General features: G+C 27.6%; 1 protein-coding gene across 1 annotated transcript; it reads left to right on the top strand.

Annotated features, from left to right (window-relative positions):
* The first annotated feature begins 9,855 nt into the window (after positions 1-9,855).
* Positions 9,856-16,959, top strand: LOC101256179 (protein NRT1/ PTR FAMILY 4.6-like). Its single transcript, XM_004238717.5, has 5 exons — positions 9,856-10,018; positions 10,097-10,208; positions 10,389-10,606; positions 15,091-15,534; positions 15,704-16,959. The coding sequence occupies exons 1-5, from the start codon at positions 10,016-10,018 to the stop codon at positions 16,685-16,687; spliced, it is 1,761 nt and encodes a 586-aa protein (XP_004238765.1). The 5' UTR covers positions 9,856-10,015; the 3' UTR covers positions 16,688-16,959.
* The last annotated feature ends 1,725 nt before the right edge of the window (positions 16,960-18,684 follow it).

Below are 18,684 nucleotides of genomic sequence, written 5' to 3' on the forward strand. Positions count from 1 at the left end.
TACAATTGAATCGAAGTAAAATGTTTGTAAATTGTATAATTAAGTGTTTATCACAAAGATATATGTTTTTGCATGTGTATATACAATTTTCTCTTATTTTATACAAAACAGAAAGACAATTTATACACTTCTGCTGTATAAAGCGAGAGAGGCGAGCAGAGGGAGAGTGGCGAGCGAGAATGAGAGAGTGACGAGCGAGGGTTTTGGGAGAGAGGCGACTGGCAAACTTTGGCAAATGTTTACTATGGGGCACAATTAAATCTAACAGTAGCTACTCTATTTATTTTAGGTTATTTTTGCTATTATATACAATTATCCCTTAAAAAAAGGGATTCTTACATAACTGTACACGTCACAAAATGTGTAATATAAATTAAAAATTTAAAGTCTTGAATTGATCTAATATAACTTAATTTTGAAGATTAGTCAAATCGACAATATTAAAACGAATTGAAACGTGTTGAGTAAAAATAAATGAAAGGAGTATTTGGAAAATCAATTTCTGACCTTTTCAAACAAACCGTATTTCCTATGGTTTACTTTGAAAATATATGTTAATTAAAGAATTAATCACGATATTTATCATATCTAATTAACGTGTGCTAAAGTGATCCTAACAATTAATTGATTGATAATGACTTATCTTAGTGTGTGAAAGAGATGACAAAGAAGACCTTTAATTCTTAATTCAGATTTTGTCTCATGTATCCAATTAGGTAAGATTTCTTCAATCTTTTTTATTTTTTATTTTATATTTTTGCATGTAAATAACAAAATCAGGTTCCTTTAACCATCTAAAGATTATTTGTTGACTTAAATCCGAGACGAATACAAAATTTCAATATAGGTGTGTTAATTTTTTTTCTTCAAATAACATAAATATATCAATTATTTAATTACTACAAAGTTTGGGGTGAAACTCTTAAAAAACTAAAGAAAAAGAAAAAGCAAACAAAATAGGGGAGATAATTACGACTCTAAATACTTCCATCAACTAGTTAAAGAAATATATAGTTTATACTAAATATATACACTTCAAATGTGGTTGGCATATAATGGAGGGGAAAAAATAATTTATTTTTATAATAATAAATCTCCTTATCAATAAAAGAAAAAAAAAAGAGGAAGAACTATCTAGACATTTGTTGACCATAAGTGTATATTTCTATAAATCTTAGTTAATCCTACTTTATTATCATGGTAGATTTCCCACTAACTTATGTACCTATCACAACAACCATATATAATACATTTTGACAAATCATAAATATAATGAAAAAAAGAAAAGCTCTGATTATTTTGCACCCTTTAAAATGAATATGACATTCTACACTTGATTAAAAATTTAGAGTTTAATTTTTAAAAATATATTATAATTAGTTTTTTTTTGTAAGAAACAATTTTTATATGGATCAAAATACGAATACTCAACACTGAATAATAAAAATAAGTTCCACATAGAGGTTATAATTAGCATTAAATGAAGGGGCGGACCCACCCTTATCTTAGTACTTTCAAGTTATACTATTTTATCGAAAAATTATATATATAAATATATATATATATATCAAGTTAAAGGTTTAGTATAGCTAGTAATTAAAGGTCGCGTGTTTTCATTTTACTAGCCCTATAATTAAAGTTTTATTATAATTATTGACACTCCTTAATGACAATTCAGAATCTGCTACCTATTAAATAAAATATACTTTGGTTTGTATTAAGTATATATATAATGGTAGATTTAATTATTTGCACTTTCAATGTGGCCCTCAAATTCATTCTTCAGCCAGTAAAATGAAACTCCACTTACAATAATTTTACAACTTTTTTCTACATTTTGTTGATTAGTGATCCTATCTCTATCAAATGATGCCTACCTTTATATATTTGTCAAGTTACACATGAATTAAGAATATCTTCAAGTCCTTTTCTCATATCTACTTTTAACTTAAAACATAATGATGCAAGGATTTATGTTTTGGTATTATTATTTCAAACATGTGTTGATAACATGACAAATGTTTTGCAATTTGTGGCGAATTGGATTTTTTTTTTTAAAGGAACACAACTTTTCTTGTGGTCATAATATTTCTATTTTCCAAAAGTAGGAGCATTCAAGTATTTTTTAAATGTGTTTAATTAAAGTATATTTATTCACAGTGAAAAGTTTTACATATATTTAAATATCTTAATTATTTATTTTGTTTCAAATTATATCTTTTTTAGTTTTTTTTTTTTTTAAAAAAAGGGATGTTCCCATCCTTAATTAGCAACTTTTTAATATTTTTTTTGCGCCTGACATGTTTAAGATCACAAGATTGAAAGATATTTGATCATATTTTTGACGTATTTTTAATTTTAAATTATCTCAAGATTCAAATAAGTGGCTGATGGTATATTGTATTAGTTAAGATGGTAGAGGTGATTGTTGGTATATGAATGTAGTGTTGGTGAATTGTCGATGATGGTAGTTGATAGTGGTGGTCTTGCTTGACATAGTTGTTTGTGATAATGAATGACAATAGTGATATAATTCTAATCGTAAAAATGATTAGATGTAGTAGTGATTAGTAATGTCAGTTGGAAGCGAATAGTGATTGGTGATGATGGTTGAAAGTGATAGTGATTGATGGTGATTCTGATTGTATATATATCTAGTGATAGTAATGGTTGATAATTTGTGATGATCGATGGTGATTTATAGATATATGGTGGTGGACGGTGGTGGTTGACGGTGATTTATAGATATATGGTGGTGGACGGTGGTGGTTGACAACTTTTATAGTAATTGTGTAGTGGCAGACATTGATGATTATGATAAGAGTGATTGTGAAAGTTCATTTTAGCATCAAAGACGGATTTAATTTTTGAAGTTTATATATTTCTATATCAATCTTTAACTCATATTGTAATAATAATAAACTTTAAATTAATATTATAATAATAATTATATTCAGAAAACTAACATTTTTTACAATAATAACTTCTTAAATATATGTAAGCAAATTTTTTGAATATCCTTTTAATAATTTCAAGATTTTATTTAATATTTGTTAAAAACCATTAACTTGTCAAATTTTATAAGAATACAAATAAACCTTAATAGTTTGTAATCTATTTATTAATTCTTGTCACATTAGCTAGCATTTAGTGATCCTTTATACATTTTGGAGAAAAAATAGCTCTTAAGCTTGATAAAAAAATAGGAATTCATAAATGACGATATCATCTAATCATTACACATAAAAAAGAAAAATAAATAAATATATATCCGAATTATCATAAATAATATGCAGAAATTCTCCATCATACTTTAGGGACATTGTTGCTTTTGTCATCCATAAACTAAACCATATATGGCCGTCACTCTAACCAAACACTAAATAGAACACGTGATACAATTTCATCTGTCGATCCGATATTTAATAAATATCGGGTCGATGGATAAGATTATGACATGTTACGTCTGTTAGCATAAAGGGTATATATAATCTAGTTTTTGAACGGCAGAGGCACCAATATCTCAAAAATATGACGAAAAATATCTTGCAAACTATTTACGATGGTTTAAATATATTTGTTCGTTTTCCCTAACAAATATATATATAAATGTCACTGTTAATTTAGATATAGTGAATACCTCTTTTTCTTCTTCATAAAGGTTGGTTAATTATTCCTTTCATGATCAACGGTATGAATTTTTTGTAACATGATCATTATTTAAAGTGAAACTATAGAGTAAAACAAAATAAAAATAAAAATAAAAATTGATAGTCATCATCCTATATTTGAAAAAAAAAAAAGTGTAAGATGCTAGCGTGCTTCTCAATAGCGTCTGAATATGACTAAAGACAAATAAAAAAGATAGAATAAAGTTTTATACCAGAAAATACGTTACGATGAATAATTTGAAATAAAGTTTTACACGAGAAAATACGTTATGACGAATAATTTGAGATGAAAGGAATAGTTCTTCTAACACTAATTATGATAAGTATTTTCTTAGAAGATAAAATTACTATTCTCTTTATTTCAAAATAAATATTGTATTTAACTTATTTTATACACTTACTTATTGATTAGATGTTTCTTGAGAATTAAGAAGTTGCTATGATAAAATAGATATTTCGTAATAATATATTTTTCTTTTAGTATTGCCACAAAAATATTTAGTAGCAATTAAATTAATTATAATTTTACCTAGCATTGTTAAAGCCTTTAATAGTAAAATTTATATTATTGTCATTAAATATTATATAACGAGAATTATCTCTTATATTATTACTACTAAATAATTGCCACAAAATTTATTTATTGCTGTGAATAGTACGTACATTCACTACAAAAAAAATGTGAATTATATAGATATTTTTCTAGTGATCAATATGAAAATCCGTAGGAAACTTATTTTCCTGCAAATAGTACTTATACTAATCTCCAGGAAAATCTACATGTAATTCATAATTTTCTTATAGTGATCGTTGAAATAAAGATGCAATTGGAGATCATTTTTCTTAAATTTCTAAAACGTAAAACGACACTTATTTTGATACTGGCTTTGTATGGTTATTAGTTGACTTTTAAACTTTAACATCCACAATTAAACAATTTATAAGCTACATAATCATTTTTTAATCATTGATTAGTTAAAACAAATTAAATAAGCTGTCTTCTAGGTGAACACTCGTAATCCTAAAAACTTGTTTAGTTGACTTAAACTTTATTAATTATAGAGAAATTGTTAATTAAACCTAAATTTCCTCAACATTACTTAACCATCAAACAAAATCAACATAAATTGAGTTATAATCCACCGGCATGATTGAATATTAATTGTTAATCTTAGGATTAATAATAGTTGTATTATATGATGGCCAATTTTTTTCAATAATAATAATAATAATAATAATAATAATAATAATAAGGGTAACACGTTCGATTTTTTTTTTTTGATGGTAAGATTATAATATTTTAGAACATTACATTATTTTGAGACCTATTGGTCTCTACATTTTCACCGTAATTTGCTAGTACAGCTACATTTCTTAAACAATTTAATTTTTTAATGATTTATAACCATTAATTGTTTTAGATTTTAAATTATATAAATTTTAAAAACCTTCATTTATTTCTTCAAAGCTCTATGCAATCAAACATATTATCAAATAAACTAGCAAATTTGTTTCAGTCTTGAGCTATGATAAAAGAATTAATTTTTCTAATGTTCAATTATTTTAAGGATCAAATAAATCAAAACAAAATGAATATTCTTTAAGCTTACAACTTAATTAGTCAAACTAAAAAATTTAATCGTTTTATCAACAAGCTTTTAAGACAAAATTTGTTTGTTGAAAGATCAAACTAGGTTTTTGAAAATTAAAAATAAAAAAATTTGGGTGGTGGGAAAGAGGAAATAAAAGAGGCAATTACTAAAGAATCGAATCCTACCAATAAAAAAAATATCAGATAATCAATCAGCTATACTATTAAAATTCTCTACGTATAAATTTAATTTTAATAAAAGTAAAAATATCTTGTGGGACAAATTCCAACGTTATTCTAACCTTAGCCATTGCCCATTTATTTAATACTCTATATTCTAAAATGATGATATTATTATTGCATATAGAAGAATCGATTTTTTATTCTATTTATTTCGTCGAATAAAGAATTTAATTTTTCGGCGCCAATTATCTTGGATAACTATACGTATTTTGTGGACATCTAGTCAAGTTATTTTTAACCACATGGATCGTTATATATTTTCATCTATTCGATTTGGTCTTTGATATTTATATTTGATGTTCGATTACTTTATATTTAGATTGAAAAATAAATTTAGTTGATAAAAAACTTAATCAAAGATAATTGGGATAATGCCTAAGTACCCTTTCAACTTATGCCTGAAATCTCAGAGACACACTTATACTGTATTAAAGTCCTATTACCCCCTGAACTTATTTTAATAAATAATTTTTTACACCTTTTTGACCTACGTGACACTATCTTGTGAGCCCAATGATGATTGACTTTTTTTTTAAACTAGTGCCACGTAGGCTAAAAAGGAGTAGAAAATTACTTATAAATAAAATAAGTTAAGAGAGGTAATAGGACCTTAGTATAGTATAAGTGTGTCTCTGGAATTTCGGGCATAAGTTGAGGGGGTACTTGTGCATTTTCCCAAGATAATTTCATGTTCAGAATTCAAAATTGAAAACTTCAATTAATTAAAGATGTCGAAAAGTCCTTTCGTGGGTAAAATCCTCTGTATCAAAGTCAGTTTTATGGTTAGAGTTCGAACCTGAAAACTCTAATTAAAGATTAATAAATATATTATATCACTCTATCATTATTTTTGATGATTCAAAAAAAGGTCATAAAACATAACTATAATATTTCCTTCATCACAATTTATGTGCATAATATCAAATATAATTTTATCTGTACAATTTATAAATCATTTTATTAAAAATCGTAATATAAAACCCTACAAATATAAAGTATGTCCAATATTTAGGAACACATTAGCTAGAGCTGAGGCTGTATAGTTGATCATGGCATGCTTTAAGGCGTGTCTATTGGGACTCTCATGTTCCAAGATTCATAAATAGAAACCATAGTCACTTTATTTTACTATACATGTTAATTAATTTCGATTTCGAGTCTTAGAAAAGAATTATTTTTTTATAGAAAGCATCTTTTTGAATGAATCAAATCTTACGTATTGCGAATTCAAATTAATAGGACTATGATATAAATATGGAAATATTATATAATTATGTGACGAACAAAATAAGAAAGAGGGGAGCGAAAAGCCAAAAATTATGTTAAAGAAGATTAAAGAGTATGCCTCTTTATACTATATGATTGGGGTCTATATCTTACGTTATTCGAAGCTGTCTTTCCCTATTTCTACGCACGTCCAATTCATTTATTCCAACTTACATTTATTACAACTCAATCATCATCCCTTTCGAATTTATCGAGAAGGATGATACGTATATGATTTTATTTTTACGTTCTGACTTATGTTATAGAGTTTTTTTTATTTTTTTCACAGATTTATGACTTGAATAAATTTACAGTGTAATAAATCAAATATGAAAAGATAAATATAAGAATAAAACAACCATATTAATAATTGTAAAAAATTACGATAGATAATCTCGAAATAAATAATAAGTAAAACTAAAATGAGTACAAATCAACAAGTATATGGTTTTCTTGGACAAAAATTTGGATAGACATATGCTTTATAGAGATATATGACTTAGTTATTCTTTTCAAAATCAACCAATGCATTGCTAATTTCAAGCAAGTGGATAACTTTATAGACTTTTTATACACATATTATAAGGACATGTAAATCAAAAAGAGATTCTAATGAAATTATTTTATTTTTTCTCATCAAATTGACAATATATATGTAAATCAAAAAGAGATTCTAATGAAATTATTTTATTTTTTCTCATCAAATCGACAATATATGAATTACGATTTTTATCTGTCTTCCATTCATACAAGATAATGTTAACGAGAACATCATTGGTGTTAATATTCGATATTTTATATTTATTGATGTGATGTAAAATATATTAATCTGTCTTCCATTCACACAAGATAATTTCTTAAGGAGAATATCGTTTATGTTAATATTTAATATCTTATATCTATTGATGTGATATAAAATATAAATATCAATTACAAAAATAAATTCTTATGTCACTTTTTCAAAAGAATTTTAAATTTTGGGATATAGATATGTTATATAATGACTATAATTAAAATTATTGAAAGTTGACTAAAAAGATGAGACCTAAATAATGGAAAATAAAAAACAAACGTGGGGGTTTGTTTAGGCAGTTGGCTTAGTCAGTTAGGATAATATTAAAACGTATAATTCTTTATTATAATCCCTATTTTATTATCTTACATTATCACAAATATTTTTCCTTTTCATGATATGACAAGAAAATTTATATTATATCAAAACGTAGTTCAATTATTCAAATTTCAAAGTCAAAGCATCGAACAAACTATTAAAAAAAAAACAAATCTATATAACAAAAAACAATTTAATTAATATATCATATGACTATTCTTTTGAGTTAAGTTTATCACATAATTTTTTTTTGTTGAATTTATATTTCTTGTACGATTAGTAGTTTATTACGAAATGAGATTTACCTAGAAAATGATCACTCAAAAAATAACAATTGCTGTAAAAATTATAGCGATAATATATTATCATGTATTTCATTTAAGATGAAGTAAGTTATAAATATATGCTATAATAATAATAATAATAATAATAATAATAGTAATAATAATAATAATAAAATTATTTGTATCAAATATAAAATAAAATTGCCCACAGGATATAAGGTTGTTACTATCAAACAGCTAAAGCATTAAGTAGTGACCTACTCGATTTTTTTAAAAATTAAAATAAAATAAAAGATTATGATTCTTTCAACAAACAAATCAATCTCTTTTTCTTCTGAAAAGGAAAAAAAAAACTTTATACAATCCTTTAATGGATAACCAAATTATTAAAACTTTATTACTTATTAATGTGAAAACTCAATCTACTTGGGTTTTATTTTATTGGAACTGTTACAAATATATTTTCAGAATTAGTATATGTAAAAGAACACGATATAAATTTAGTAATGATCATAGCGATCTTCTTTGATATATGATTGTAATATGTCAAGATTTAATTGATCGGATATCAATGGCTGATTCAAGTGCTTTTGAACTATGTAAAATGATAGTCTATTGCATGATTCACTAACTCTAACTGGAGTGTGAATATTTACTATTAGTCTAATACTTAAAATTTTTCGTATTAGTTTAAAAAAGAATTACACTTCAAAAATATGAATACGAGATTTGTACATGAAGTAGAATTATTTAAGTTTAAAATTTATAAAAGGTTTACTTTGATAATCTCAAATGTCTTAAATTTGATACAATATTTACCAAGTCTAATAATTTATAATAATCAACAAATCATAGCTAAACTACCGACAAATGTTGCGATAGAGTGGTAGTACTCCATCATTACTAATCAAAAATTTCAAGTCCAAATCCTCTTCAATATAAAATCGTTATTATTAAAAAATATTTTGCTTTCAATATAAAACTTTTCGACACAATTCTATATTTTATATGACTTTAATATAAATATCAGATATAAAATAAAATACCATATCTAAACTAACATCATATCAATATCTCACCTTGTAACATTTCCCCTCGAAAAAAGGCAGGGTGGAGGGGAAGTCAATTGCCCAAGAGAAAATATGTCATAATTGGAATTTAAAAAAGAACAAACATAGAAAACAAAAAAATAAATAAATGGAAATTCATCTATAATTTAATTATTCTATAAGACAAGCTAGGATGAGTTTTTGGCATACATTACATACTTTCTTTTTAAATTAAATCAATTAATTTCATTTGTTAATATTATATTAAAAATGAAAGTGGTATACACAAGAAATTACTTCAATATTAAAGGCCAAAAAGATCCGATCAAAATGATATTTTATCTATATTATTTTATTTTATTAATATTTTTATTTTTTTAATTTTAATATAATAAGAAAAAAAAATCAATTTATTTTAACATAAAAAATATTATAAATGTTTATTTAATTTTTTTAATTATTTCACATTATCAAATGTAGATACACAATTTTAAAATCTTTAATTAAGAGTGAAGTCAGTCTTTACCATTAAGTATTCAATAATTTCAACTCAAAAATTAAATTAAATTTAAAATTACATAAATTAAAATTTTTGACTCCGCTTAAATAAATAAGCATTGCATTTTTCCAAAAAGGGTCCACACTATTCTCTTCTAACTCTTTAAATACCCCTAACTTTGATAACTCTCATTTCTATATCATTCTTCTTAAATTCCTCTACAATCTTAACCCTCTCAATTTAAACCTCTACAAAAATTAAATTGAGATTAAAATTCACACAAAAATAAATTTTTTAAAAAATGGTATGTTTCTATTTTTCTCCTCTTTAATTTTTAATTTTCTTTCATATTTTCATAATTAAACTCTGTTTTGTATTACAGGACACAGAGAACCAAAGCCAATTAAGCACTTGGCCTGGTTATGTTGATTGGAAAAATAAGCCTGCACTTACTAATAAACATGGTGGCTTAATTCCTGCCTCCTTTGTCTTAGGTAAAAAAATTCTTATAATCTTCGATTTTTTTCGATATAACTGATAAAGTTATTGCTATCTGATCAAAATAGAAAAAATACAAATAGATTTTTGTTGTCTGACTTTTTCTTAGACACTGCATATAGCAGAAGCTTAATGTATCGAACTGTAATTGTATTTTTTGTTTTTTTTTTTTATAGTTGTGGAGGTGTTGGAAAATTTGGCATATTTGGCTAATGCAAGTAATTTGGTGTTGTATATGTCTGAGTACATGCATTTTTCACCATCAAAATCAGCAAATTCTGTGACTAATTTTATGGGCACAGCATTTTTATTGGCACTTCTTGGTGGATTCTTATCTGATGCCTTTGTCACTACTTATTACATCTATCTCATCAGTGCACTCATTGAATTTCTGGTATGTTTTTTATTCCTCGTTCAAAGTTTGATATCAGTATTGAATCACTTACACCTCAAGTTAGAAGGTTATATCAATATTGAATTACTTACTCCTCACGTTAGAAGGTTAAAATTCGCTATAATAACATTAATCGTTGATATTTAGAGCTTAATAAAAAATATTTATTACTCTGTCACGATCCTGATTAATTCTGTGTCCTACCACTAGGTATTGGAATTTTTTTTACTTTTAATAATGTTATGATCATGATAATTAATTCAGAACATGTAAAATGGTACTTCTACCGAGAATGTTATAGTTTTATGATTAAATATAATTTGATTTTTGAAATTATTAATTATTTTATATTTGAGATAATTTGTAAATATTTTTTTTTAATGTATTAATTTATAACTGACTGAAGAGCAGGCACGTGGATTTTAATTGGGTGAGACACAAAATGAGCAGAAATTAAGGCAAATGTAGCCAATATTGAATGAAACAAACTTGGGAAATGTGATCAAATAAAGGCAATAACGTTGCCACATTATTTATGCTATCATTTTTAATTTTTAGAAATAAAATAATTTTAGAATCTTTACCTTTCTTTTATTAAATTTATAAGTTTATTGTTTTTTTCTATGGAGTATTCAAAATATAAATGATAGCGTAGTACTTTGACAAACAAAAAGGGAGAAAATAAAAGTCAAATATATTATGTATGTTTACTATTTTATTTTTGTTCTTTCAACTATACTCTATAATCACATTATTTAATTCGTAGAAAATATGAAGGGAGATAGTTTTCAATTAATTAAAAATTAAATATATTTAATATACGAAAATAGTAATAACATATGCAGTATGATGCGTGTACAACGATCACTAAGGGTTACCTGAAACTAGATGAATGAGAAGTCTTGAGTTTAGATTTTGAAAATAAGAAATATCTTAACGAGTCATGTGCTTTGCTTTCTATTGAGCTTTATGATTGTGAATTCAGATTAATCGGGACATTAAACATTGTTTGGAAACAAAATAATTATGTCCTAGTCATCATTCATTATATACTTTAGTTTTATTTATTTTTATGGAGAGATAGTAATGATAAAATTAGTGTTAAAATTGCAACAATTGGTCATGCAACTTGCTTGCAAAGTGATGCAAGTTGACAATTAGTATGACAAAAGATACTTGGGAATTGGTTGCTTTTCTTCTTTTCTATCTTCTCTTGTCTGCTTCTTTTCTCCTCCACCTCTAAGTGGCGTAGCCACGTATAGTTCAGTATGGTCAGTCGAACATTTTTCGTAAAAAAATATATTATATATATAAAATTTTGTATGTAGTATATGAATCAAAAAATTATCTTCGTACATATATATTAGATCTTGAACACCCTTAACGAGATTTCAGGTTTCTTATCGCTGATAATCCCCTCTCCCTCACCCACCCACCCACCCCCACATAGTCCCATCAATCAAACTTGTTAACGAAGAAAATATGGGGAATTAATATTAACCCCATAATGGACCTTTTTTCTTGGTCATTTTTATTCTTTAAAATTCTAAAAGAAATCCCATGAACCATGACTTTGAAAAGAGACCACTTTTGATATGATTCGATTTGTTTTTCTATTTATTTTTATTTTTTTTTAAAAATAAAGTTTAATTTTTTGGCATCGTGGAAAAACTAAAGTTTATAGGATGAAAAAAGATCTTTGTCGAATTAGAATCGATTTTTAGATATTACAATTTTATTTTTTATTTTTTTCTAGTGGAAGATCATATTAAGAATCTAACCTTCCCCACATATATTATTCATGCAACGTACCTAGTTTTGAGTTTGCATTTTCTAGGGTCCCATTACATATATAACTTTTTTTTTTTATTTAAACTACTTTTTGTAGCACTTTACGTTTGTCACTATGTAATATATGGTGACATTAGACTAAGAAATGTATTGCTTTGCCCCTAGGTTTTTAAATTGGCCTATTGGGAAAAAAAGGCGATGTCTGATGTGTATGTCATGCGTTTGAATTTGATTATATAATAGTCTGATATTTAAATCGAGATGTGACGAAAAGACTTATATTCATCGAGTTTTGAACCACATGAACTGGCTTTTGAGAATTTTCTCAATTATGAAATTATAGACTAGAAAAAGATATTAGATAGTATTTGAGGATTCAACGTCGTTAAAATTAGAAGTGGTTTTTAATATAAGGGTATAGTTAAAAATAATTAATTTTTTTTTGTATTGAATCTTTAAAGCGGTGCTTAATTTTGGAGCAATTTATTTTTATAGAGTAAACACTTATTTTAGGACGGAAAGAAAATAAGTAAATTTTTATGGAGAATTTATGTATAGTAGGAAAATTTTGAATTAAATTAGGGGTATTTAGCAAAAAGACAAAAAGGAAAAACTATAAATACAAATAACTATATATAAAAAAAAATGTTGGAAAAGAAATGTAACAACATTGTTTGTTGCATTCAAGTTGTTATTTCATATTAAAGGCAAATACAACTTGACATCTCACATATTACCCTATATATGACTATATACATATATCCTTTTTTTTTATTCATTTTATCAATAAATGGCAAAAAAAATCAATCAAACGGTTTAACTGAATCTCGTTTGTCAGAAAATTATATTTAAGTGAACTTATTTCATGTGTATGTATACAAATTATCGTATCCACTAAACACAAAAGAACATCTTTATGAATTTCTTGAATGCATGATTCAATTCCTACCTCCGCAATTACATTTTTTATGGTACGTAGTAATAATTATCTTATACGTACATATTTTCATTATTTCATCTGATACCTGTTATTTTTTTCGTTCTTCTAGGGATACATCATACATATTTCATGATATATGTTATTTTGGTTTGGTTTGATATTGCATCACCTTTGATTGTAAATATATTATATAGTGGTAGGGCCAATGGAAGTTTTGGATCGACTCTTTCCTTTTTTGGTGTCAATGCCCCATTTTGTTAACTCTATCTCTATGACATGGATTGCAAAGTACAACAAATATTCAACTAGTACTACAATTTTAATTTTAATTTTTTGACTAGTACTACAATATCATACATGTCTTTTTTTTAAAAAAAAACCTAGTTTAGTTTTCCATGATTTTTAGATAAAATCATTTATTTTTATTCGGTAAAAAGACAAAATTCTATAAATAGCATTTATAAATAGTAAACTATAAGCAGACTTTACCTTCAAAGAGTTGTTTCTCCGATAGAACCTGAGCTCATAAAAAATAAAGAAGGAGAAAAGCAAATTAAAGAAGGTACAATAATCGAAGTATAAAAAATAAACACTTAGATATATAACTTTGTTTTATGTAGGTCATGTCTTTATATTACTTACAAGTTTACAACTCACAAACATATCCTTTTGCAAATTTTAAATTAGAAAATTTTCATAAATGGTATTTAAAGTAACAAATGACAATAGGGTTTGCTTCTTTTTTTTTTTAATGGCTAACACTATGGAATATTAACCATAAGTGGTGATAAAAAATAAATTAACTTTTAGGAGGCCTATGTAACAGGTGTGTGGTTTTTAGTAATGTCAATTTTATATTCATTTGGTAAAAGTGCAAAAGAAACTATTAAACTAAACTTATTAATGCTTGATTATACACCTGTTACAAGTAAAAAAAAAAGTGCATAGAATAGTTTAGATTTTGTTTTTTAATGGCCCAAATTATAAGGGGCCACCAAACCTTATATTTTTTTAGGGGTGGGTGGGGTTTTACGTCTGATATTATATTGAATTTTGATTAAAATTCGATTCGCACAAAGAAATCTAATATAAGGGGGTGAATGCGATTTCTAACAAAGATTACTTTGTGTCCAATAGGTTTTAAGTTCGAGAATTATGATTAAGAATGAATATCGTATATCATGTGAACATATTTTTGTCTTATATTTTAATTTTCATTTTGTAACTTTTTATATATATCTGAATTTGGAATGTCAATAAGTGGAGTTAAAAGGAGCAGAGTGTCTCTTTATTCCTGTGACAGCTAGAGAAAGTTCTCCATGACTTTTTTTTATGTGTGAATTGTAATCTAAATTACTCTTATACGCGGAGGTAGGATTTAAAGCTTATAGGTTCGGAACTAAAATTATTAGGTTCGAAATCAATAATTTGTACATATAGGGTTTATGAGTTCGGTGAACTCGTAACCGAAGTGCTAGCTCTGCCTCTGATTGATTCTACTTAGGTCTTAGCATTAATAACATTTGAAATACATATCCTTCCTCATAATGTTCAACCTAACAAATAAAAGGTACCTATACCCGAGGCAGAGTCAGTGAGCCGTGTAATAGCCGATTATTTAGGGACATGACTTGAGTCCCGACAACGTCTTGATCTCTAATTCCACCTTCGTACTACCTAAAAATGAGATTCTTGTCTAATCCGAGTTTTTCCTAAAACAAAATATATGCATAACTCAGGCTGCATTTTGCAGGGGCTAGTGGTGCTCACCATACAGGCTCGTTCGGGGTCGTTGAAGCCACCAACGTGCGACCTTCAAGCAACTCCGAACGTGCCTTGTGAACAAGTTCATGGTGCACAAGCTGCAATGTTGTTCATAGGACTCTACCTAGTGGCGTTAGGCGTTGGAGGTATAAAGGGATCGCTGCCACCCCACGGTGCTGAACAGTTTGATGAATCAACACCACAAGGAAGAAAACAAAGATCAAGTTTCTTCAATTACTTTGTGTTCTGTCTCTCCTTTGGAGCTCTCATTGCTGTCACATTCGTCGTTTGGGTGGAAGACAATAAGGGTTGGCAATGGGGATTCGGAATATCAACGTTAGCTATATTCTTATCGATCCCAATCTTCCTTGCTGGTTCGTCGTTCTATAGGAACAAGATACCTAGTGGAAGCCCTCTCACAACAATCAGCAAGGTATAGATAGAGTTTCATATCATACGCACTTTGAAACATGTTGCTCGAACTCTTTAAACTTACTCCTAGTGTGTCGGATTCTCCAAACAACATTACTGCAGAGTCCAAGCAACCTAGCTTTAAACTGTACTTTTCTAAACGAGTAATATAATGAATTTTTTTTTCGTAGGTTCTTATTGCTGCCTTGGTGAATTCGGGTGCATCAAGAAACTCAACTAGTGCTATAGTAAGTATGACTTCAAGCCCTTCTCCTCCAATTCCAACGGGCAAGGAAAATGGCGAAGATTCAAATAGAAAAGACGTTGGATCAATGCACACTCCATCGACAAGTCTTAGCTTTCTTAATCGAGCTGTTTCAGATACACCAGCTTGTAGTAGTAGTGCATTTGAATGCACAGTGCAACAAGTGGAAGAAGTTAAGATTGTGATGAAAATCCTCCCGATTTTCGCTTGCACCATCATGCTCAACTGTTGTCTAGCTCAACTCTCAACATTCTCAGTCCAACAAGCAGCCTCGATGAACACAAAGGTCGGTTCTTTAAAAGTCCCTCCGGCTTCCCTCCCTGTTTTCCCCGTAGTATTCATCATGATCTTAGCTCCAGTTTACGATCACTTCATCATCCCATTTGCTCGTAGAGTAACCAAAACAGAAATGGGAATCTCACACCTCCAACGTATTGGTATCGGGCTGTTCCTATCCATCGTGGCAATGGCAATCGCAGCCCTAGTTGAAATCAAACGTAAGAGAGTAGCTACTGATTCAGGACTCATCGACTCTGCTCAACCATTGCCTATAACATTCTTTTGGATCGCGTTTCAGTACTTATTTCTCGGGTCAGCTGATCTTTTCGTTCTAGCAGGACTACTAGAATTCTGTTTCTCAGAAGCACCAGTGAGTATGAGATCATTGGCAACATCTCTCTCGTGGGCTTCTTTAGCCATCGGATACTACCTCAGCTCGGCGATTGTGTCTATTGTCAACCGTGTAACAGGCATTTCAACGAACAAGCCATGGCTCGCGGGTAGCAGCTTGAATCACTATCATTTGGACAGGTTCTACTGGCTAATGTGCATACTCAGTGCATTAAACTTTATGCACTACTTATTCTGGGCTACAAAATACAAGTATACATCACTCAAATCTAGCAAGTAACACATGTGAACAGAGTTGTGCTGAAGAAATTTTGGAATGTTAAAACAGACGAAATATATGCATAGAGGGACGGCCCGCGACTTATCGGACCCCCTCTTGTGTGACTCGAAGCAAGGGATTTCAACAAGGGAATTCGAAAAAAAATACAAGAATGTCATACCAATGAGTGATCAAACGATGTTAAGCAATTTTATCGAGCCATCCTTTGTCGGTACACTTATATGTAAAGAATGTTGAACAATATATAATATTTAACAAATTTTGTTTTACTATTTATACGGTATAATTTTCTGATGATATGTTTGATAGTGAAAATTTTGAAGGGTTTAAGTATAAGAGAATAAAAAGGGCTGCCCTTACATATTCCAACATTATTCCAACATTGCCCAAACGAATAATCTTTTAATGTAGATAAAATTAATCATTTTTTTTTAATTCTACGTATGGTGGAAAAAGAATTTTTATAATTATTTTTGAATAATCTTTTTGGTGTTACTTTTGCTAAATCCTTTCTCTTTTTTACTTTCCACTTGGTACTTGCTCTAAGTTTAGACAATATTTTTTTTTTCTTTTCTTAATTTTCAGCCACAAAATGGAAGAATAATTCTATTAATTCTATCTTTCAAAAATATTGTGCATCATCACCTTTTTTAAATCTCAACATTCATATTCTACATGTATTCTCACTACTAAAAATATTAGGTTTTCACCGGCGAATCGCTGATAATTTATTGTTATACAAAACAAATTTTCTACTTATTCTTTTTTATCAAACTAGCTTACTGTGAAAAAAAATGCATGATGAAAAACATATTCTCACAGAAATAGCATTTTTTTTTTCCATTGATTAAATAAAAATATCTACTGAAATAGCCGCCGAACGTTTTAGTAGTATCAATTGATTTATTTTTTTTGTGTGCGTGTGTGTATCCAAAAATAAAATGTATGTTTCCTCTTTGTAAAACGTACATGACTTCAAAGCCTCATCCTTGGAAGAATATATCTATTTGTCCCATGAAGACACATTTTTTAAAATTATTATAGACACATTTTTTTTATTATTATTTTGACTTTTGAAAGAAGAAATATTTTTTTAAAAAAAGACATGATTTGATTCGAGACTTTTGTTTTGTGAGAAAAATTATGTTCAATGTTTGTATATATGTACATTAAGATATTGGAATTTAAACTTGCTTGAGAATTACTACTTTGAGAATCTTATTATGTGTATCAAAATATATATTATTCTTCTCCACATAATTTGGCAACGATATCAAACAATAGCCATATTTTTGGCCACCAATATTCTACATACCAAAAAATTCTTAAGGTTAGCCTCACCTAGACAAGGTATGATGTATACTATATGTATATCATGGGCGTAGCCATCTTAAACGAAGGGTGATTTGATACTAAATTTCGTTATTAAGATTGTATATTTAGTTTTGCATACGTTTGATAATGAAAAATCATATAATCTCATATAGTGTTAACAATTAATTATATCATATCCCTATATTTTTTTCAAATTAAAAAAAATCTCTTAAATTTATAAGATCTCGGATACATCAGGAAAACCTACGGATACATAGCACACTAATTGCGAATTATACATTACTTAATGGGAAGCATGTATTCAAGAGGGGATAAAGATGTATCTGAGAGGGGAGTTTAGTAATTTTTAATGATAAGTTTCATATACATATATATTGCCTATTTTCTGTTCGAATCAAATAAAATTGAAGTTATATTTTTCAGATGAATTACTCAATATATATTATCGTTCTGGAACCTATGGGGAGTGTTGTTTTCAGATAATAATAATTAATCGAGTAACTATCTGAAAAATCAACTCAAATAATATATTTATTATATTCTTCTAGAAAAATAACATTGTCTACGGAGTTCTAGAATTATAATCAAATTTAGAATATTTGATACGAAAGATACAACAAGATAGATATTCTCTTTTCTTTTCCTAAGTAAATATTGAAGAT

Source organism: Solanum lycopersicum, chromosome 5 (genome assembly GCF_036512215.1).
Source record: "Solanum lycopersicum chromosome 5, SLM_r2.1".
Lineage (NCBI taxonomy): Eukaryota > Viridiplantae > Streptophyta > Magnoliopsida > Solanales > Solanaceae > Solanum > Solanum lycopersicum.

Bases quoted from the DNA above. Each gene is read 5' to 3' on its own strand.
- LOC101256179 (XM_004238717.5), top strand. The intron at 10,607-15,090 runs GTATGTTTTTTA...TGCATTTTGCAG, and splicing joins GTGCACTCATTGAATTTCTG to GGGCTAGTGGTGCTCACCAT. The intron at 15,535-15,703 runs GTATAGATAGAG...TTTTTTTCGTAG, and splicing joins CTCTCACAACAATCAGCAAG to GTTCTTATTGCTGCCTTGGT.